This window comes from Cherax quadricarinatus, chromosome 8 (genome assembly GCF_038502225.1).
Source record: "Cherax quadricarinatus isolate ZL_2023a chromosome 8, ASM3850222v1, whole genome shotgun sequence".
Classification (NCBI taxonomy): Eukaryota; Metazoa; Arthropoda; class Malacostraca; order Decapoda; family Parastacidae; genus Cherax; species Cherax quadricarinatus.
Window position 1 is genome coordinate 62,067,229 of NC_091299.1, and position 22,878 is coordinate 62,090,106.

At 39.1% G+C, this 22,878-nt stretch overlaps 1 protein-coding gene across 5 annotated transcripts in view; it reads right to left on the reverse strand.

Annotated features, from left to right (window-relative positions):
• Window positions 1-22,878, reverse strand: part of LOC128685297 (rap guanine nucleotide exchange factor 2) — an 832,363-nt gene that overhangs the window by 66,377 nt on the left and 743,108 nt on the right. For all 5 annotated transcript variants that reach the window (XM_070083069.1, XM_070083072.1, XM_070083070.1 and 2 more), the window contains 6 exons: window positions 16,722-17,010; window positions 16,390-16,549; window positions 15,193-15,451; window positions 13,745-13,889; window positions 8,321-8,534; window positions 5,044-5,291 (listed from right to left, as the gene is read on the reverse strand). In XM_070083069.1, coding sequence (XP_069939170.1) covers window positions 5,044-5,291; window positions 8,321-8,534; window positions 13,745-13,889; window positions 15,193-15,451; window positions 16,390-16,549; window positions 16,722-17,010 — 1,315 coding nt within the window. The remainder of the gene's footprint in view (window positions 1-5,043; window positions 5,292-8,320; window positions 8,535-13,744; window positions 13,890-15,192; window positions 15,452-16,389; window positions 16,550-16,721; window positions 17,011-22,878) is intronic.

A 22,878-nucleotide genomic window follows, 5' to 3' on the forward strand; every position in this document is an offset into this window, starting at 1 on the left:
ATTAGGTAGATGGCGAGAATATTTCGAGGAACTTTTAAATGTTGAGGAAGAAAGGGAGGCGGTAATTTCATGCACTGGCCAGGGAGGTATACCATCTTTTAGGAGTGAAGAAGAGCAGAATGTAAGTGTGGTGGAGGTACGTGAGGCATTACGTAGAATGAAAGGGGGTAAAGCAGCTGGAACTGATGGGATCATGACAGAAATGTTAAAAGCAGGGGGGATATAGTGTTGGAGTGGTTGGTACTTTTGTTTAATAAATGTATGAAAGAGGGGAAGGAACCTAGGGATTGGCGGAGAGCATGTATAGTCCCTTTATATAAAGGGAAAGGGGACAAAAGAGATTGTAAAAATTATAGAGGAATAAGTTTACTGAGTATACCAGGAAAAGTATACGGTAGGGTTATAATTTAAAGAATTAGAGGTAAGACAGAATGTAGAACTGTGGATGAGCAAGGAGGCTTCAGAGTGGGTAGGGGATGTGTAGATCAAGTGTTTACATTGAAGCATATATGTGAACAGTATTTAGATAAAGGTAGGGAAGTTTTTATTGCATTTATGGATTTAAAAAAGGCATATGATAGAGTGGATAGAGGCAGTTTGGAGGAATATGTTGTGTATCTTTATACGTATATGCTTCTAAACTGTTGTATTCTGAGCACCTCTGCAAAAGCAGTGATAATGTGTGAGTGTGGTGAAAGTGTTGAATGATGATGAAAGTATTTTCTTTTTGGGAATTTTCTTTCTTTTTTGGGTCACCCTGCCTCGGTGGGAGACGACCGACTTGTTGAAAAAAAAAAAAAAGAGTACGTATGAGGAAAGTGTGATGCAACTGGTAAATTGAAAGGTGCTAAAGTAGTTGAAATAGATGGGATCTGATGCTCATATATATATTAGTGTTGGAAATTAGTTTAATGAAAAGCTACCTAATAACTGTAAAAAACATTGATTTAGAGTCAAAGTGCCTAATCTCACACAATTTACTATATTTTTATATTTATTAACACATCGGCCTTTTCCCACCGAGGTGGGGTGACCCAAAAAAGAAAAAACACTTTCATCATCACTCACTCCATCACTGTCATGACAGAAATTTTAAATATGCATTTCATATTTAATAATAAAAAGTGAAACTGCATCATATATAGTAAACAAGGAAAAAATTTATTCTTGTTGTATATTTTGACATTTCACAGTAGGAAAATAAGTCTGTTGATTATATATGGTAAGATGTATGTTAGGTCTCCATGGGAAAGTGGAACAGAATTCTTCCTCCGTAAGCCAAGCGTGTCATAAGAGGCAACTAAAATGCCAGGAGCAAGGAACTAGTACCCCCTTCTCCTGTATACATTACTAAAGTTAAGAAAAGAAGCTTTTGTTTCTCTTCCTGGGCCACCCTGCTTCAGTAGGATATGGCCAGTTTATTGGAAGAGGAAGTGTATGCTAGAATTATCATCAAAAGTTAGGTAAAATGGAAAGTAGAATATCAGAGGAACAAAGAGGATTTAGGAAGGAAAAGAATGTGTGAACCAGTTTTTTTTTTTTTTTTACAAACTGCTCATCTCCCACTGCGGCTGGTTCCCCCCCCCCCCCAAAAAAAAAAAACACTTTTGCCATCACTCATTCCATCACTGTCTTGTCAGAGGCACACTGATACTACAGCTCAAAGCTACAACATACCGGTGAACAATACAGTAAACCCTCAATATTACAGACTTTTAAAATTGTGAGCAACATCCACTGTTAACCCTTTCAGGGTTGGTGCCGTACTAGTATGGCTTGCACGCCAGGGTTGGTGCTGTACTGGTACTCATAAAATCTAGCGCCTTCACATCTAGCGAGAGAAAGCTGGTAGGCCTACATATGAAAGAATGGGTCTATGTGGTCAGTGTGCACAGTATGAAAAGAAATCCTGCAGCACACAGTGCATAATGAGAAAAAAAAAACTGACTGTTTTTGGCTTAAAACAGCAACTTTGCAGTGTATTTTTGTATGATATTTATGGTTGTATTCTAGTTTTCCTGGTCTCATTTTATAGAATGAAAGGCATATTATGGAAATTTAGATAATTTTGATCGGTTTCACAAAGAAAAGTACCTTGAAATTGAGCTCAAAGTAGCAGAAATGTTCGATTTTTGTCAAAGTTCAAAAGTAAACAAATCATGCCATGCGTCCAATACACGTCAACTGGTGAGTCTAATATTCTTTCACAAGTGTGCTGATATTATTTATACCATTTCTACACTACTGCAGTAGTCTGCATAACAGTAAATCTTCTATTTTTTGTGAGAATAAAAATTCAAAATGGAAAACAAAAGAAATGTAACAGAGGTCTGGGGACATGACTAATGAACAGAGGAAATGTTATTTTAGTGCCAGGAATGTCTGTCTTGTTTATTCTGGACCCTATTTGGAAACTGGCATCTTTTGAAATTTGTGTGAAATTGGCAAAATTGCCAATTTCTGACCACTTTATTGGACAGTTGAAATCAGTAAATGGGTGGTTTCTTGTACTCATTCTATAGAAAAAAATGGAATTCTAGTGAAATAGTTATGATTTTTGTCGACTGGTACATTGGAATTGGCCGAAAATAGGGCTCAAAGTGGGCAAAATCACCGATGTGCAAACATCGTCGAGACTGCTAACTTCGCGAGAGCATAATTCCATAAGTTTTCCATCAAATTTCATACTTTTGGTGTCATTATGATCGGGAAAAGATTCTTTATCATTTCATATTTTTTTTTTTTGAAAAATTTCCGACCCTGAGAACAAGTTTAGGAGAGGGCCTGCTGACCCTGAAAGGCTTAAAACTGAACTTTTTGTATATGTATCTGCAAATTGTGTGTACGGTACTATACTAGGTGTACAGTAGAGTATTTTTGTCAATTTTTAACATTCTCATTTAACGGACACTCGATAATCCCCCTAATAGTATATTATATAGAGGGTTTACTGTACATAGACAAGGCTATGAGCTGTTTATTGTATTTAATAATAATAATAATAATAATAATAATAATAATAATAATAATAATAATCTTTAGTTCTACAAGTATACATGTACAAGCTATACAGGCCTAGCTGATATCAATGACATACTACTATACACAAAGTCCCTTGTTATTCAGGCAAATTAGGTTAGTTTTGCCCCCAGGATGCAACTAACACAAAGGTAACTATTTTACTGTTAGGTGAACATGGACAGTAGGTATCTCTAGGAAAAATGTCTTAATGCTTCCACCCGTACCGGGGATCAAACCACAAACCTCAATGTGTGAGCTGAGTGCGCTACCAATCAAGCTATGGGAACCCTTATGGATTTTAGAATATGCATATGATAGGGTTGACAGTGCAACAATGTGACAGGTGTTGCAAATGTATGGTATTTTTAAAATTTGAAGAACACTTTGACTAGGTAGATCATTCAACACTCAAGGCAGTAAAAAATAAATACTACACAAACAAGAACAAAGATAAAACTGACAATAAAAATCTACTGATATGAATAAAACACACAACACAAAGAAATACTATCTCATCGAGTTTAAACAGCGGAAGTTATGCAACATGTAAATCAGGGAATGGATAGGGGTTTGAACTCGTGACAAGTGAATCTAAAACTCAGCCATGGGTTCAAGTTCCACATGTTCCCTGATTTGTTTGCAATCATGTTATTATGATTTTGTGAGTTATGTAATAAGCAGAGGAGTATTAAAAATATTGAGAGAGATTTTATTAGCAAGACTCAGATTAGGAAATGCAGGAGAGAAGGGAAACTGATGTTCATTAAAACTAGACACCTGACAAAGACGTATGGTGTTATCATGGTTATTTACAGCATTTAAAGATGGGACCCCTTAGTTATGTATGGAAAGAGAAATTTATCAACAGAAGCAAAAACAGGAATGTTCCAGAGCATAGTAATGCCAACACTTCTGTAGTGGGAGAGAGGCATGGTCTTTCAATGTTGCAGTGAGAAGGAGGGTGTAAATATTATGCAGTAAATAAGAAGCACAAAAAAAAATCAGAACAGGCAAATGAGTCCTAAGACACACAGGCCAGTGTGTCAACCACTAGACCAGCTGATTCTAATGAGATTTCTATACACCATAGGGAAGTTAGTATCAGTCTCACTGTGATCACAGTGGGACCCATGTTGAGTGGTTAACACACTGGCCTCTTGAGTTGTAAGGCCTACTTCCCATAGGTTCCATGATTTGTTTGCAATCATGTTATTATGATTTCATGAGTTAGAAAGCAGAAAGTTAGGGTTGTTTTGAAAGGTGAAAATCTAGTTTTGGAACTGTTGATGCATCAGTTTAATATTTGTATGAAAGAAATCAGGGTACTTCAGGCTTCTAAACATATTACTTGTTTAGAAAATTGAAGAACATTTTCTGTACTTGATCTCAGTAAATCACCATAGACTTCACTGGCACTACTCTAAACTGACCAGCTTTCTCACCACTTCTGCACTCACTTATACCTCTTGTTTTCCCATTCTTCAACTGTTTTTTATCTAAGTTAACAAGTATTGTCATACAGGTGAGAGCTCCATTCATAACATGACAGTCATAGCAACTGTCATAGGAAGGTGACAGCCTCCATGGTTCATCAAACCTAGTACAGTACAGAAAAAAAATTATCCTGCGTCGTATAGCAAAAGTTTGAGTATTTGAGAAGAATTCTACCGCCGCATATTATGGCTGAGTGTGACTTATGGGCAATAATTGTGTGGTATTCGTCAAAACATAATATTTTGTACAAAAGTTCTGATGAACCACTGTAAGAATGCTGTCACCTGAGCAGTAAAATGAATGTAAAGCAGAGGATTTTTTGAAAAATGTCCTAAGCAAAGCCCAACATCATTAATAAAGGGATACAGGGGTCCTACTGTATATGCAAAACCCAGTGGATGGTCATATGAACATATGGACAGTAAGAGAGAGTCAATATATAGATATGTAAAGAATCATTATATTCTACTCACTAGTAGCAGTAAAGATAAACATAATTTACTTATCAACATTTTGCAGCATACATACCTCTGCAAACTGAGACAGAGCGGGAGTTCCATAATTAGACTTGAGATTGAAGAGGTAGTCAATATATTCAGTGGGCTCAATCTGACGGAACACTGTGTAGTCCTCAAGAGTAAGTTGAATGGCCAGCTCCACCGAGTTAAGTTGAAGGAAATATACTGTAGATTCTCGAATTAATTCAGTAACAATATCATCAGGAAAGAGTGTCTGGGATACGGTGATATTTTTCAGATAATACCTGCTGCTCAAACCTGAAACAAAATAAAAAATAAAAAGGCACAATACCATGACTGGAACAATATACAAATAACTCACACATATTTGTGTACTAAAAAAAAAAAACGATTCATAAACTCTTTTCTTATAAAATATAAAAATTAGTTTTTTCTTTACAACATAATAGATGGAGGATAGATGGGCTAATGAGAGCATAGGCAATGGGGTCGAAGAGGTATGGGGTAGGTTTAAAAATGTAGTGTTAGAGTGTTCAGCAGAAGTTTGTGGTTACAGGAAAGTGGGTGCAGGAGGGAAGAGGAGCGATTGGTGGAATGATGATGTAAAGAGAGTAGTAAGGGAGAAAAAGTTAGCATATGAGAAGTTTTTACAAAGTAGAAGTGATGCAAGGAGGGAAGAGTATATGGAGAAAAAGAGAGAAGTTAAGAGAGTGGTGAAGCAATGTAAAAAGAGAGCAAATGAGAGAGTGGGTGAGATGTTATCAACAAATTTTGTTGAAAATAAGAAAAAGTTTTGGAGTGAGATTAACAAGTTAAGAAAGCCTAGAGAACAAATGGATTTGTCAGTTAAAAATAGGAGAGGAGAGTTATTAAATGGAGAGTTAGAGGTATTGGGAAGATGGAAGGAATATTTTGAGGAATTGTTAAATGTTGATGAAGATAGGGTGCAGGAGGGAAGAGGAGCGATTGGTGGAATGATGATGTAAAGAGAGTAGTAAGGGAGAAAAAGTTAGCATATGAGAAGTTTTTACAAAGTAGAAGTGATGCAAGGAGGGAAGAGGAGCGATTGGTGGAATGATGATGTAAAGAGAGTAGTAAGGGAGAAAAAGTTAGCATATGAGAAGTTTTTACAAAGTAGAATTGATGCAAGGAGGGAAGAGTATATGGAGAAAAAGAGAGAAGTTAAGAGAGTGGTGAAGCAATGTAAAAAGAGAGCAAATGAGAGAGTGGGTGAGATGTTATCAACAAATTTTGTTGAAAATAAGAAAAAGTTTTGGAGTGAGATTAACAAGTTAAGAAAGCCTAGAGAACAAATGGATTTGTCAGTTAAAAATAGGAGAGGAGAGTTATTAAATGGAGAGTTAGAGGTATTGGGAAGATGGAAGGAATATTTTGAGGAATTGTTAAATGTTGATGAAGATAGGGAAGCTGTGATTTCGTGTATAGGGCAAGGAGGAATAACATCTTGTAGGAGTGAGGAAGAGCCAGTTGTGAGTGTGGGGGAAGTTCGTGAGGCAGTAGGTAAAATGAAAGAGGGTAAGGCAGCCGGGATTGATGGGATAAAGATAGAAATGTTAAAAGCAGGTGGGGATATAGTTTTGGAGTGGTTGGTGCAATTATTTAATAAATGTATGGAAGAGGGTAAGGTACCTAGGGATTGGCAGAGAGCATGCATAGTTCCCTTTGTATAAAGGCAAAGGGGATAAAAGAGAGTGCAAAAATTATAGGGGGATAAGTCTGTTGAGTGTACCTGGTAAAGTGTATGGTAGAGTTATAATTGAAAGAATTAAGAGTAAGACGGAGAATAGGATAGCAGATGAACAAGGAGGCTTTAGGAAAGGCAGGGGGTGTGTGGACCAGGTGTTTACAGTGAAACATATAAGTGAACAGTATTTAGATAAGGCTAAAGAGGTCTTTGTGGCATTTATGGATTTGGAAAAGGCGTATGACAGGGTGGATAGGGGGGCAATGTGGCAGATGTTGCAAGTGTATGGTGTAGGAGGTAGGTTACTGAAAGCAGTGAAGAGTTTTTACGAGGATAGTGAGGCTCAAGTTAGAGTATGTAGGAAAGAGGGAAATTTTTTCCCAGTAAAAGTAGGCCTTAGACAAGGATGTGTGATGTCACCGTGGTTGTTTAATATATTTATAGATGGGGTTGTAAGAGAAGTAAATGCGAGGGTCTTGGCAAGAGGCGTGGAGTTAAAAGATAAAGAATCACACACAAAGTGGGAGTTGTCACAGCTGCTCTTTGCTGATGACACTGTGCTCTTGGGAGATTCTGAAGAGAAGTTGCAGAGATTGGTGGATGAATTTGGTAGGGTGTGCAAAAGAAGAAAATTAAAGGTGAATACAGGAAAGAGTAAGGTTATGAGGATAACAAAAAGATTAGGTGATGAAAGATTGAATATCAGATTGGAGGGAGAGAGTATGGAGGAGGTGAACGTATTCAGATATTTGGGAGTGGACGTGTCAGCGGATGGGTCTATGAAAGATGAGGTGAATCATAGAATTGATGAGGGAAAAAGAGTGAGTGGTGCACTTAGGAGTCTGTGGAGACAAAGAACTTTGTCCTTGGAGGCAAAGAGGGGAATGTATGAGAGTATAGTTTTACCAACGCTCTTATATGGGTGTGAAGCGTGGGTGATGAATGTTGCAGCGAGGAGAAGGCTGGAGGCAGTGGAGATGTCATGTCTGAGGGCAATGTGTGGTGTGAATATAATGCAGAGAATTCGTAGTTTGGAAGTTAGGAGGAGGTGCGGGATTACCAAAACTGTTGTCCAGAGGGCTGAGGAAGGGTTGTTGAGGTGGTTCGGACATGTAGAGAGAATGGAGCGAAACAGAATGACTTCAAGAGTGTATCAGTCTGTAGTGGAAGGAAGGCGGGGTAGGGGTCGGCCTAGGAAGGGTTGGAGGGAGGGGGTAAAGGAGGTTTTGTGTGCGAGGGGCTTGGACTTCCAGCAGGCATGCGTGAGCATGTTTGATAGGAGTGAATGGAGACAAATGGTTTTTAATACTTGACGTGCTGTTGGAGTGTGAGCAAAGTAACATTTATGAAGGGATTCAGGGAAACCGGCAGGCCGGACTTGAGTCCTGGAGATGGGAAGTACAGTGCCTGCACTCTGAAGGAGGGGTGTTAATGTTGCAGTTTAAAAACTGTAGTGTAAAGCACCCTTCTGGCAAGACAGTGATGGAGTGAATGATGGTGAAAGTTTTTCTTTTTCGGGCCACCCTGCCTTGGTGGGAATCGGCCGGTGTGATAATAAAAAAAAAAAAAAAATAATAGAAAACAACTAATACACATAAAACACCAAAATTTTTTCTTTTACCTATTCTTTCTGCCAAATTTTGTAATGAATCAGGCAGTCGCTTCTGCTTGGTAATTCCCTCTTCTGTAACTGTGACCTCATACAAAGCATAATTGGAAGAGCCAGTTGGATCATTGATGTTGAAGATCTGCAATGCAAGCATGACCACTTCTCGAGCAGTCGTTTCTTTGTGCACTGGCAGGAATCTGGCCGACTGGTCCGTTGCCCGATATACCTGTTGAAAAGTTGAAATTGTAGCTTAATATACCCATTGAAAAGTGGAAATTGTAACTTAATATATCTGTTGAAAAGTTGAAACTGTAGTTTAATGTACCCATTGAAAAGCAGAAATTATATCTTAATATACTCATTGAAAAGTTGAAATCATAGCTTAAAATACTTATTGAAAAGTTGAAATCATAGCTAGATATACCTGTTGAAAAGTTGAAATCGTAGCTTAGCATGAAGCACAAAAATACGTACAGTCGACCCTCAACTAACGGCGGCATTAAGTAATGGCAATTTCATCTAACAGCGCTTTTTGCTGTAGAAAAAAATGCCTTAACCAACTGCGAAAAACTTAACCAACGACATCAGTGTGCCATTGTTTACAAGCTGTTGCAGTCGGTTTCCACGTGTGCCTCCCATACATTTTGGATTATTCCACTGTTTCTAGTGCTTGTAACCGCTAAACAAGCCACCATAGGCCCCACAAAAGCTTCTAGAGCCAGCGCTTTGGTAAAGGATGTGAGAAACACAATAGAATTCAAGAAAAAGTTTGTAGAAAAATACAAAGGTGGTGGTGGTAGAGGGTGGTCCAGTGATTCTCAAGCTGGTCCTAGTGGCATTAAAAAACCAAGAAGGGAGGTAACCCCACCAAAGAACTTGGTACCTGAAGTCTTTATGGAAGGGGATTCTCCTTCCAAGCAATAGACAATCCTGAATCTCCCCTGCTGCTGGCACATCACTCAGCAACAACTCCACAATAAAGATAAGTGGTATTTAATTATTGTTTATTTTGCATGTCCCATTCCTTTCCATATAAGGAAATGCATATTTCATGGAAAAAAAAAAATTCAGACTTTAGGGTGTCAGGAACAGATTAATTCTATTTCCATTATTTCTTATTATTTTTTTTTTTTTTTTTATTATCACACCGGCCGATTCCCACCAAGGCAGGGTGGCCCGAAAAAGAAAAACTTTCACCATCATTCACTCCATCACTGTCTTGCCAGAAGGGTGCTTTACACTACAGTTTTTAAACTGCAACATTAACACCCCTCCTTCAGAGTGCAGGCACTGTACTTCCCATCTCCAGGACTCAAGTCCGGCCTGCCGGTTTCCCTGAATCCCTTCATAAATGTTACTTTGCTCACACTCCAACAGCACGTCAAGTATTAAAAACCATTTGTCTCCATTCACTCCTATCAAACACGCTCACGCATGCCTGCTGGAAGTCCAAGCCCCTCGCACACAAAACCTCCTTTACCCCCTCCCTCCAACCCTTCCTAGGCCGACCCCTACCCCGCCTTCCTTCCACTACAGACTGATACACTCTTGAAGTCATTCTGTTTCGCTCCATTCTCTCTACATGTCCGAACCACCTCAACAACCCTTCCTCAGCCCTCTGGACAACAGTTTTGGTAATCCCGCACCTCCTCCTAACTTCCAAACTACGAATTCTCTGCATTATATTCACACCACACATTGCCCTCAGACATGACATCTCCACTGCCTCCAGCCTTCTCCTCGCTGCAACATTCATCACCCACGCTTCACACCCATATAAGAGCGTTGGTAAAACTATACTCTCATACATTCTTCTCTTTGCCTCCAAGGACAAAGTTCTTTGTTTCCACAGACTCCTAAGTGCACCACTCACTCTTTTTCCCTCATCAATTCTATGATTCACCTCATCTTTCATAGACCCATCCGCTGACACGTCCACTCCCAAATATCTGAATACGTTCACCTCCTCCATACTCTCTCCCTCCAATCTGATATTCAATCTTTCATCACCTAATCTTTTTGTTATCCTCATAACCTTACTCTTTCCTGTATTCACCTTTAATTTTCTTCTTTTGCACACCCTACCAAATTCATCCACCAATCTCTGCAACTTCTCTTCAGAATCTCCCAAGAGCACAGTGTCATCAGCAAAGAGCAGCTGTGACAACTCCCACTTTGTGTGTGATTCTTTATCTTTTAACTCCACGCCTCTTGCCAAAACCCTCGCATTTACTTCTCTTACAACCCCATCTATAAATATATTAAACAACCACGGTGACATCACACATCCTTGTCTAAGGCCTACTTTTACTGGGAAAAAATTTCCCTCTTTCCTACATACTCTAACTTGAGCCTCACTATCCTCGTAAAAACTCTTCACTGCTTTCAGTAACCTACCTCCTACACCATACACTTGCAACATCTGCCACATTGCCCCCCTATCCACCCTGTCATACGCCTTTTCCAAATCCATAAATGCCACAAAGACCTCTTTAGCCTTATCTAAATACTGTTCACTTATATGTTTCACTGTAAACACCTGGTCCACACACCCCCTACCTTTCCTAAAGCCTCCTTGTTCATCTTATGGGGAAAATTAACTCGACCAACGGCAAGCCCTCTGGAACGGATTAATGCCGTTGGTTGAGGGTCCACTATTATATTCAATGAGGACAGAAGTTCATACATGCAGAGGGTAAACATTAGCAAGAGTATAATGAAGCCTCCCTATTTGCTATATATTCATTCATTAATTTCAGCCATTCGTGGAAAGGATCAAATTATAGGTTGGAAGTCACAGCAAATTTTATCAAAATGAAATTTTTTTCTACTACAGTACTATATGGGTAAAAAATAATGGGTGACAGGCTTTAAACCCAGTACATAAACTGTAAGGTGATCCAACGTCTATGGGCACTGCTGTAAGGTGATCCAACGTCTATGGGCACCGCTGTAAGGTGATCCATCATCTATGGCCACCACTGTAAGGTGATCCAACATCTATAGGCACCACTGTAAGGCAATCCAACATCTATGGACACCACTGTAAGGTGATCCAACATCTATGGACACCACTGTAAGGTGATCCAATATCTATGGACACCACTGTAAGGTGATCCAACATCTATGGACACCACTGTAAGGTGATCCAGTATCTAGGATTCCTACTGTAAGGTAATCCAACATCTAAAGGCTCTAATTTGGTGTTGCCCCTAAATTAATTGCAGGTGCACACGAATGCATACATGCATCCAAGTGGAAGTATTCACAAAGCTGGAATCAAAATTAGGATCCTGGCTCTGCCCCTTAGACTACTTGGATCACCATCAATTTCTTCTGATCTGGGCCATTTCACATCTTCTCTTAAAGATGTACAATCCATTTGCCTCCACCACTGCCACATCCAAGTCATTCCACTTTTCAATAACCCTGAGACTTTATAAACACTGTATTTCCTTATATTTCCATGGTTCTCATATATTTTTAGCTTCCACCTGTTGCTCCTTGATCCTGGTCCTGTGAATTGTAATAATCTGTCCATATCTGTTATGTTTTGCCAGATATGGAGCCCATATGCTTGACCAGATGTGGGCTCCATGCTGGGGCCACGTACTCATTGAGTGGTCTAACGTAAGTCGTATAAAAGGTTCTGAAGGATTCTTTATTCAAGTCACTGAATTCCATTTTGAGGTTTGGCAGGTTTGCACGTGCCACTGACATTATACAGTTTATGTGCGTTTCTGGCAATACATTTGGTGTGATATTTACCCCAGGTCCTTTTCACTCTCTGTTTATATCTCTATGGAGTTTGAAGATTGAGACACTTATGCAACATAAGGGAATCTTTATTCAGGAAACGTTTCGCCATACAGTGGCTTCATCAGTCCAATACAAAGCAGAAGGTGTAAGGAGAGGAGGAGTTTAAGGTAATCAGTCCCTCAGCCTGGAGTCGATGTGTTCAGTCCGTCAATCTTGTAGAATGTACAGCATAGGGCCGTAGACATGGCTTATATACTGTAGTCAGGTGAGGCGAAGCAGGAGGAGGTGGGGTCATAGTGGTACCTGCCGTGTCTGACAGATGATGAAGTCACTGTGTGGCGAAACGTTTCCTCAATAAAGATTCCCATATGTTGCATAAGTGTCTCAATCTTCAACTTGTTGGTTTTTCAAACCATTTATCACTCTATGAAGTTTATCACTGCACTCTCCCATTCTTATTCTTCTCATTAATTTTACATCTGCAAACAGTGACATAGAGAACTTAATCCCCTCTGGTAGGGCATTCACATATATTAGGAACAGCAGTGGTTCTACCAGTGATCCTTGAGGAACTCCATTCATTACTCTCTCCCATTTTGGTACTCCCTGACCCATTGGAGTTACTTTGCTTTTAACCTCGAGTGTTCCTCTGATTTCTAGATATGGTGTTGTACTGTATTAAATACTTCCAAGTAGTCCACCCTGCCCTGTCTTTCTTGTTTTATCTCTGTGACTTTGTCATACGACTCCAGCAAATTTTTAAGGCATGATTTTTCCACTCCTAAATCTGTGTTGGTTTTCTGTAAGGAAACTTTTCTCTAAGTGATCCACCATCCTTTTTCTTACTGACAATATATATGTACCTGGAGTCTACCTGGAGGTTATTCCGGGGATCAACGCCCCCGCGGCCCGGTCCACGACCAGGGCCTTGTTTTTTATATAAACAGAGACCACATTTGCCTTTTTTCACAAATTTTGGCAGGTGTCCTAGTTAGAGAGATTGGTTGAATACCTTTGCTACTGGGTCACATAATTGTTTTGCCCCTTCCCTCAGTACCTACGGAGATATGCTGTCTGGTCCCATGGCTTTCATGACATCCAGCTCTGGTTTTATCATTTTGCTGTGATAATATTCTCCAGCATCCACTGATCAGTTCTGACAAAAGTGCCTTCCAGTAGTTCTCCACTTTCTACTTTGAAAATGTCTTTGAATCATCTGATAAGAACATGGTATACTTCTTTGTTATTTTCCATCAGCATTTTTTTGTCCTTCCTCAGCTTGATCAGTTGTGTGCATGCTAGTTATTAGGTACCTTTTCCCTTCCCCTCTCCCTCTAACTCTTACCTCATAAGACCATTTTATAATAACATTACAGTACTAATAATGATCCATAATTTGTGGGCTAGTTGCAAATACAATGAACACAAAATGTGAACTAAACCAGCAGCCAAAATATTTTGCAGTTTTTCTAATAATCTTTCAGCTTAAACTTAAGAAAAAACTCTGACCTTCTGTAAATAAACCAAAATATAAAGAAATAAGTGCACATTGCATACAGTGCAGCATTACACTGCGACCTCTACTTTATTACTTGCTAAAGTATTAAGAATTACATGAATAATAAAGAATACTTATGATATATGCAGCCTCAAGTGTTTACTTGAGCAAACACGCACCTTTAACACGTGCTCTGGGAACTCAGCTCTTAATTCATCATAAGCTCCAGCTGTGCTAAGGTCAGGGTTGCTGTGACTGTGGTACAGTCCTCCACCGACACTTGAGTGTGACGACACGCTGTCATCGCTGTTTGCTTGCGAGTCTCTGAAATTACATTTCACATTTATCAGAATCAAATATCCAATAGTTGTGTTAGGTTATTAAAATACTTGAAATATCACCAAGAACATGTATACACAGCAAATTAACTTTAAAGGCAGCACCAATAGCCTTCAATTTGTTTAGTATTGAAAAAATATAAACTAATTCAAAGAACAAAGAAGTGTACTCACTGGTCACTGCTCATTGTTGTAGTAAGGAAGGGATATATTAATATTTTATTGCATACACTGTACTCAACAAAGCCAATACATAACAACATATTTATCAAGTATTAAGCATCAGGTATCTAAGGTTGAATATCAGAAAAACCTTTCTCAAGTGTGTATCATCTAACATAATTCAACAACTTTCTCAAGTGTGTATCATCTAACATAATTGAAACAATGTTGGAAAACACAATAAGTGTTGGAGTAAGTCAGTGAAACAAGGTGTCAGTGAAGATTATCATCTAGCAGAAGAGGCAAGAATGTTACGTACTGTAGATAGTGTCTAGAGTAGTCAAATGTTTCACTACTGCCACCATCAACACTTGTGGTGACTAAATGTTCAAACTAAAGCTATTATTATAATATATTGTGGCCTTTTATGTTTTACATGGGAAGAACTAACATGTTCTATGAATGGGAGGGGAGATAGGAAGGGGAGGGAGGGACAGAGGGAATAGAGGAAGAGAAAGAGAAAGGAAGAGGAAAAAGGAGAGGGAGGGAGGGTAAGTGAAGGGAGGAAGGAAGGAGGCTACAACAGTGAAGCTCTCCACCAAATACAATATTCTCTCTGACTTCCCCATGCACAATAACTTTTATTCATATCTTCACTGGAAGAAAATATGTATAATTTTTTTTTTTACTTTTCCCAGGTGAAAAGGTGTTGATGATTTTTCTTCATCAGTGTTGTTGGCAAGTGATGGCCATCTCAAGAGACTCTTTATTTTTACTTATTCACAATTAAATTTTGCCTCTCCTTCCCCTAAGGGTAAACAGGTGGTTCCATTACTTACACCGTTCCCCCCGTCTTCTACTTATTTAAAGCATCAACACTGATGAATAAGATACTTATGCAATACTGGGAACCTTTATGAAACACTTTGGAATCTTTATCCAGAATAAAGATTGCCAAGTGTTGCAAAGTGCTTGACTCAGCATCTTATTGGTCTTGTAAACTATTTATTCAAAGGATCAATACTTTTCTTGCACTGCTCACTTAAATAATACTTCATACAACCCCCTTCATTTTATATACATAATCTAAACTTTTAAGAAAACAATTCATCCTTCATTATACTTACAATGCATTATTCTTTGGCATGAGAGATTCTATGACCTTCTTCTTAAGTTTATTGGCTTTTGTTGTCATGAACGAGCCTTTGTTGTTGCCCATTTTGCTTTTATCCCTGGGTGACTGGTCATACGGGAGATGCATGGTAGACACAAAGGTTGAGTTCATTGGCATATGACTGTTAATATCAGCAATACCACGTACATCGGAAGTCTTTCTTGATCGTGGTCGGGGAGAGTTTTCTGGTGTGGTCAACATCTCTTTGAAGGCTAGAAAGAGACAAAGAATAACACTATGATTAATCCCTGTAGTGGACAATGGAGATGTAAACTAGCTTAATGACTACCAGTTTCCTTTAGTGAAAAGACAAGGAGTGCCATACTGTTTCTGTGTTTAGGCTTGATGGACACCTTAGGAATACAACCTGTGTAATACTCTCTCCAGTCACCAGTATATGAATCCATTTACCACTCATAGCTCATTATGCATCCTCTTGTCTTCTATCAATAATATTCTGCAAAGGTTAATGCAGCTTCTCCTCACTTAGTCACGTACTCATTTACCAACAACTCAGACTTGCAATGGGATCTCTGACCAGAATGCGTACCTAAATAATGTACATTGGAGCTGATTTCCTCTATTCTGTTTATTACAATATACAGTACACTGCTATATAAACATTTAAAAATATACTAAAAATGTTACAAATAGTGCAAAGGTGACATTAAAACAATATCAAAGATGGTTGACACAAACCCGCTATTATAGTATGCTCCTTGCTTAGCGGCGAATTATTTACCAATGTGATTTTAGGAATGTAACTCCGTCGTTAAGTGAGGAGAGGATGTATTACATATACATATAGCTATTTCAAGTATATTAAGCAACTTTTGTACTATACTGTAATGTGTATGTAATGAAATTTATGGTCTCTCGTTTCTTGAAGTCTACTTTTAATGTTCAACAAGGTATAAGAAGGCAAAATACTTTAAATTTTAAAGGAAAGTTGGAAACAGTACGAAAAATTGTAGGTTATCATCAGTTTTATTTAAAAGTATTATAATCTACATTTTCTATTAATATATAATCTACTATTCCTATTAATTAAATAATTTCAAACATTTTGTAATATTTTAATGGTGATAACATAAATAATGTAGTACACACACAAGCAAAATTACAAAAATAATATTACATGCAGTATTACCTAATAAATTGCTCTTGACAGTAATAGACAGATGACAAGTCTGCCGAAGGATTTCAAGTGCCTTAGCATGATTCATGTGATCGAAGCTTTGTCCATTAACCTCCAGGATCTGGTCACCGCGCTTTAAACCAACATCCTCCGCTTTGCTTCCCTTTTCAACCTGAGAGGACACCAGAATTTTTTTACCTTTTCTTTGTCTTAAGTAAAAAAATGCCTATAAATTTACACAATTTTGAAAAATGTAAAAATTATTATATTTATCATTCTGGCATATTTTTTTGTTTAATACTAACAGTATTTCAAAATGTTCTAGAGACTACAGGAGTCCTTACCTTGGAAATAAATATACCATAGCCCCTTTCATATCCTCCTAAAATAGAGAAATGAAGTATTTCATCCCTGCTAGGCCTAGTCAGAGTCACAGTTCTCGCTCTGGCTTTTGTGGCACAAGCGAAGTCTAAGAGACGCAGTTGGCCTGCCATTTTCTCTCTCTCCAAACCTTCTTCAAATTGTTCCAAGAAATTCATCATGACCGGGTCCATCTCGAAGTCGGTGAAGTGGTTATTAACCCACAACAATACGACCCGTGTCACTCGGTCTCGCAAAGATGGATCTTCAAACCTGTAACACATTAAAATTAGAAACCAGGCTACAAGCATATTAATTTTATTATACCATACTCTGAATTAATTTTTTTACACACTGGCTGTCTCCTGCCAAAGTAGGGTAACCCAAAAAAGAAGAAACAAAAGTTATCTTCTTTTTACAGTTAGTAATACATATATACAGAAGAAGGGGTTACTAACCCCTTCCTTCAGACATTTTAGTCACCTCTTACGACATGCATGGCTTACAGAGGAAGGATTCTTCTCCACTACCCCATGGAGTTTCAATGAAATACATTAATTAAATATTTGAAAAAAAAAAGCATTACCGCACTGTACAGTGGACCCCTGGTTCGCGATGCTATCGGTATCCGATAAATCCGGTAACCGATGCATTATATCGCAGAGAATTTGCCTCAGTTCCCATTACAAAACCCGGTATGTGATGCGGTTCATAGAGACGTGTCCACGTGTGGCCTGAACTGCCCCGTGTGAGCCAGTGTTTACAAGCCAGCCAGTGTGCGTGCATCTAAGAATACATTCGGTACATTCCATATTATCACTGTTTTTGGTGCTTGTTTCTGCAAAATAAGTCACCATGGGCTCCAAGAAAGCTCCTAGTGCCAACCCTTCGAGACCAAGGGTGCTAATGACTGTTGAAATGAAGAAAAAGATAATTGCAAAGTACGAAAGTGGAGTGCGTGTGTCGGAGCTGGTCAGGTTGTATAGTAAACCCCAATCAACCATCTCTACTATAGTGAGCAGGAAAACGGCAATCAAGGAAGCTGTTCTTGCAAAAGGTGCAACTATGATTAGGAAACAGCGACTGCAAGTGTTAGAAAATGAGACTGTTATTGTTGTGGATAAATGAAAAACAGACAGCAGGAGATAGCATCTCTCAAGCGATCATTTGTGAGAAGGCTAGGCAGTTGCATGACGATTTGGTAAAAAAATTGCCTGCAACTAGTGGTGATGTGAGTGAATTTAAGGCCAGCAAAAGGTTGGTTTGAAAGATTTAAGAATCGTAGTGGCATACATAGTGTGACTGGGCATGGTGAGGCTGCTAGTTCGGACCAAAAAGCAGCTGAAAAATATGTGAAGGAATTCAAGGAGTACATAGAGGCTGAAGGATTGAAACCTGAACAAGTGTTTGTGATGAAACAGGCCTGTTTTGGAAGAAATTGCCAAGCAGGACCTACATTATTCAGGAGGGAAAGGCACTCCCAGGACATAAGCCTATGAAAGACAGGCTTACTCTTCTCATGTGTGCCAATGCTAGTGGTGATTGCAAAGTGAAGCCTTTATTAGTGTATCACTCAGAAACTCCCAGAGCGTTCAGGCAAAAGAATATCCTTAAGGCTAATTTGTGTGTGCTGTGGAGGGCAAACAGTAAGGCATGGGTCACTAGGGACTTTTTCTATGACTGGTTACACCATGCATTTGCCCCCAATGTGAAAAATTACCTAATTGAAAAGAAATTAGACCTTAAGTGCCTCCTGGTATTAGGCAATGCCCCTGGTCATCCTACAGACTTGTCAGAGCGACTTTCTGGGGACATGATTTTCATTAAGGTCAAGTTTTTGCCTCCTAATATCACTCCTCTCCTGCAGCCCATGGACCAGAAGGTCATTTCCAACTTCAAGAAACTGTACACAAAAGCTATGTTTGAAAGGTGCTTTGAAGTGACCACAGAAACTCTATTGACTCTAAAGGAGTTTTGGAAGGATCACTTTAATAATAATAATAATAATATCTTTATTTACTACAAGTACATGTACAAGGTATACAGGCCTAGCTGACAACAATGACATATTACTACATAGAAAGCCCCTTGTTATGCTCCGCATGTCGGGCAAATTAGGTCAGTGTCCCAGGATGCGACCCACACCAGTCGACTAACACCCAGGTACCCATTTTACTGATGGGGAACATAGACAACAGGTGGAAAGAAGCACGCCCAATGTTTCTACTCTGGCTGGGAATCGAACCCAGGCCCTTGCCATGTGAAGCGGGAGCATTAACCACCAGGCCACCAGAGCCCCAATATCCTCAACTGTGTAAACCTTATAGGTAAGGCTTGGGAGGGAGTGACTAAGAGGACCTTGAACTCTGCCTGGAAAAAACTGTGAGCAGAATGTGTAGACAAAAGGGATTTCAAAGGGTTTGAGGCTAACCCTGAGAAGCCTATGCCAGTTGAGGAATCCATTGTGGCATTGGGGAAGTCCTTGGGGTTGGAGGTTAGTGGGGATGATGTGGAAGAGTTGGTGGAGGAGGACAATGAAGAACTAACCACTGATGAGCTGCTAGATCATCTTCAACAGCAAGAGGCCACACCTGAGGAAACTGCTTTGGAGGAGGGGAGAGAGAAATTGAAGAAGTTGCCTACTTCAAAGATTAAGGAAATATGTGCAATCACCCTCAGACAGCTATTGCAAGCCATGTTGGTGACTATTACACTGACAATGTTGTGAAACACTTTAGGAAAGTCATAAAGGAACGAGAGGTACAGGTCTCTATGGACAGATATGTTGTGCGACAGAAGTCCAGTGACTCTCAAGCTAGTCCTAGTGGCATTAAAAGAAGAAGGGAAGTAACCCCGGAAAAGGACTTGACACCTCAAGTCCTAATGGAAGAAGATTCCCCTTCTAAACACTAAGACCATCCACACTCTCCCCTCCTCCCATCCCATCAATCATCACCAGATCTTCAATAAAGGTAAGTGTCATGTAACTGTGCATGTCTTCTTCAGTATTAAAATTAATATTTCATGTGGTAAAAAGTTTTTTTTTCATACTTTTGGGTGTCTTGCACGGATTAATTTGATTTCCATTATTTCTTATGGGGAAAATTTATTCGCTTTCCGATAATTTTGGTTTACAATGAGCTCTCAGGAACAGATTAATATCGTGAACCGGGGATCCACTGTACTACTGTTTCAATGCAGTCATACACAAAAAATTTGTAAATTATTTACACAAAAAGATACAAACTATTTACACACAAAAAAATTTATAGGGTGTTGTTTCTTTAGCTCACTAAATTCTGTCTGTATAAGTTGATCTTCTCAGAGTGTATAGTACTAACCTTCATTTATGCAATACAATAAAATACACCACAATTCTGCATTTCTTTATGCGGTACAGATAATGTTTGCTTGTAATAAATCACTGGTAAACACAAGAGAAAGCCACTAATCTGAAGTGCATTTCAGGCAAACTAATCCTAATGCTTTTAAAATTATATCTTGTTTTGTGACAGCACCTTAGAGGTCAAGTGAATGTGTAATTACAGTGTCATGCACATGTCATGTCAAGCACAGTGCGGTGTATGCTGGCTTCAGCAACACCGTCCAGATCTAAGCCCACTTCTTCCATACTCCCTCTCTCCAATGTGATATCCAATTTTTCTTTATCTAAACTGCTTGATACCCTCATCACCTTACTCTTATCTATGTTCACTTTCAACTTTCTACCTTTACACACCCTCCCCAACTCGTCCACTAACCTTTGCAACTTTTCTTTAGAATCTCCAATAAGCACAGTATTATCAGCAGAAAGTAATTGCATCAACTCCCATTTTGTATTTAATTCCCCATAATTTAATCCCACCTCTCTCTCCAACACCCTAGCATTTACTTCTTTTACAACCCCATTTATAAATATATTAAACAACCATGGTGACATTACACATTCCTGTCTAAGACCTACTTTTACTGGGAAGTAGTCTCCCTCTCTTCTACACACCTTAACCTGAGTCTCAATATCCTCATAAAAACTCTTCATAGCATTTAGTAGCTTACTACCTATTCCATACACTTGCAACATCTGCCACATTGCTCCCCTATGCACTCTATCATATGCCTTTTCTATACCCATAAATGTAATGAAAACTTTCCTACCTTTATCTAAATACCGTTCACATATATGCTTCAATGTAAACACATCCCCTACCCACTCTAAAACCTCCTTGCTCACCTGCAGTCCTACTCTCTGTCTTACCTCTAATTCTTTCAATAATAACCCTACTGTACACTTTACCTGGTATACTCAGTAAACTTATTCCCCTATAATTTTTACAATTATAGGTAGTAGGTTGGTAGACAGCAACCGCCCAGGGAGGTACTACCGTCCTGCCAAGCGAGTGTAAAACGAAAGCCTGTAATTGTTTTACATGATGGTAGGATTGCTGGTGTCCATTTTTCTGTCTCATAAACATGCAAGATTTCAGGTACGTCTTGTTACTTCTACTTACACTTAGGTCACACTACACATACATGTACAAGCATATATATACACACTCCTCTGGGTTTTCTTCTATTTTCTTACTAGTTCTTGTTCTTGTTTATTTCCTCTTACCTCCATGGGGAGGTAGAACAGAATTCTTCCTCCGTAAGCCATGCGTGTTGTAAGAGGTGACTAAAATGCCGGGAGCAAGGGGCTAGTAACCCCTTCACCTGTATATATTACTAAATGTAAAAGGAGAAACTTTCGTTTTTCCTTTTGGGCCACCCCGCCTCGGTGGGATACGGCCGGTGTGTTGAAAGAAAGAAAGAATTTTTACAATCTCTTTTGTCCCCCTTCCCTTTATATAAAGGAACTATGCATGCTCTCTGCCAATCCCTAGGTACCTTCTCCTCACTTGTACATTTATTAAACAAAAACACCAACCACTCCAACACTATATTCCCCCCTGCTTTTAACATTTCTGTCATGATCCCATCAGTTCCAGCTGCTTTACCCCCTTTCATTCTACATAATGCCTCACGCACCTCCCCCCCCCCTCCCCCAACTCACATCCTGCTCTTCTTCGCTCCTAAAAAATGTTATACCTCCCTGGCCAGTGCATGAAATTACTGACACCCTTTCTTCATCGACATTTAAAAGTTCCTCAAAATATTCCTGCCATCTACCTAATACCTCCAGTTCCCCATCAACTAACTCCCCTACTCTGTTTTTAACTGACAAATTCATGCATTCCCTTGGCTTTCTTAACTTGTTTATCTCACTCCAAATTTTTTTCTTATTTTCAGCAAAATTTTTGGACAATGCCTCTCCCACTCTATCATTTGCTCTCCTTTTGCACTCTGTCACCACTCTCTTCACCTTTCTTTTACTCTCCACATACTCAGTCCTTCTTACATCACTTCTGCTTTGTAAAAACCTCTCATAAGCTACCTTTTCCTCATTTATCACATCATTAACTTCGTCACTGCAACAATCACTGCGCTTGCCTTAAAATATGTAGTATTTTCATCCTTAGCTTATATAGCGAGTGGTGAATATATTTATTGTAGGAAGTCTGAAGAAATGAAGAATGAGTATAATTGAAAATCGCTCCATTAGTGAAATGCTGTAAAGTGAAGCACTGTAAAGGTAAGCCGGCCTGTACAAGGAAGCCAGAAGTGATATGCTGTAAAGTGAAGCACTGTAAAGGTAAGCCGGCCTGTACAAGGAAGCCAGAAGTGATATGCTGTAAAGTGAAGCACTGTAAAGGTAAGCCGGCCTGTACAAGGAAGCCAGACAACAGACGAGGATGAAGAACCTGCACATAAATTTAATGTTACAACAGCTACATGAGCAGTTCCATATTACTGATAAAGTTGCAGACTTTCACTGAAGAGAACAGTGACATAACTACAAGCACTGCTCTGAAATGGGGTCTGAAGTAGATGATGATGCCTTACCATCAGCTGTATAAAGTACTGCAGGATAAACCAGATGTAAGATGCATTGCAGAATTTCTCAGTACTCCATTACAACCATCAACATCAGTGCAAGAACCTCAGCTATCCACCTCAGCCAATGATCCACAGCCCAGTAGGACCATACCATACCTCTTTACTCCTTTCAAAATCAACATACACCAGCAACCAAGATTTAAGGTA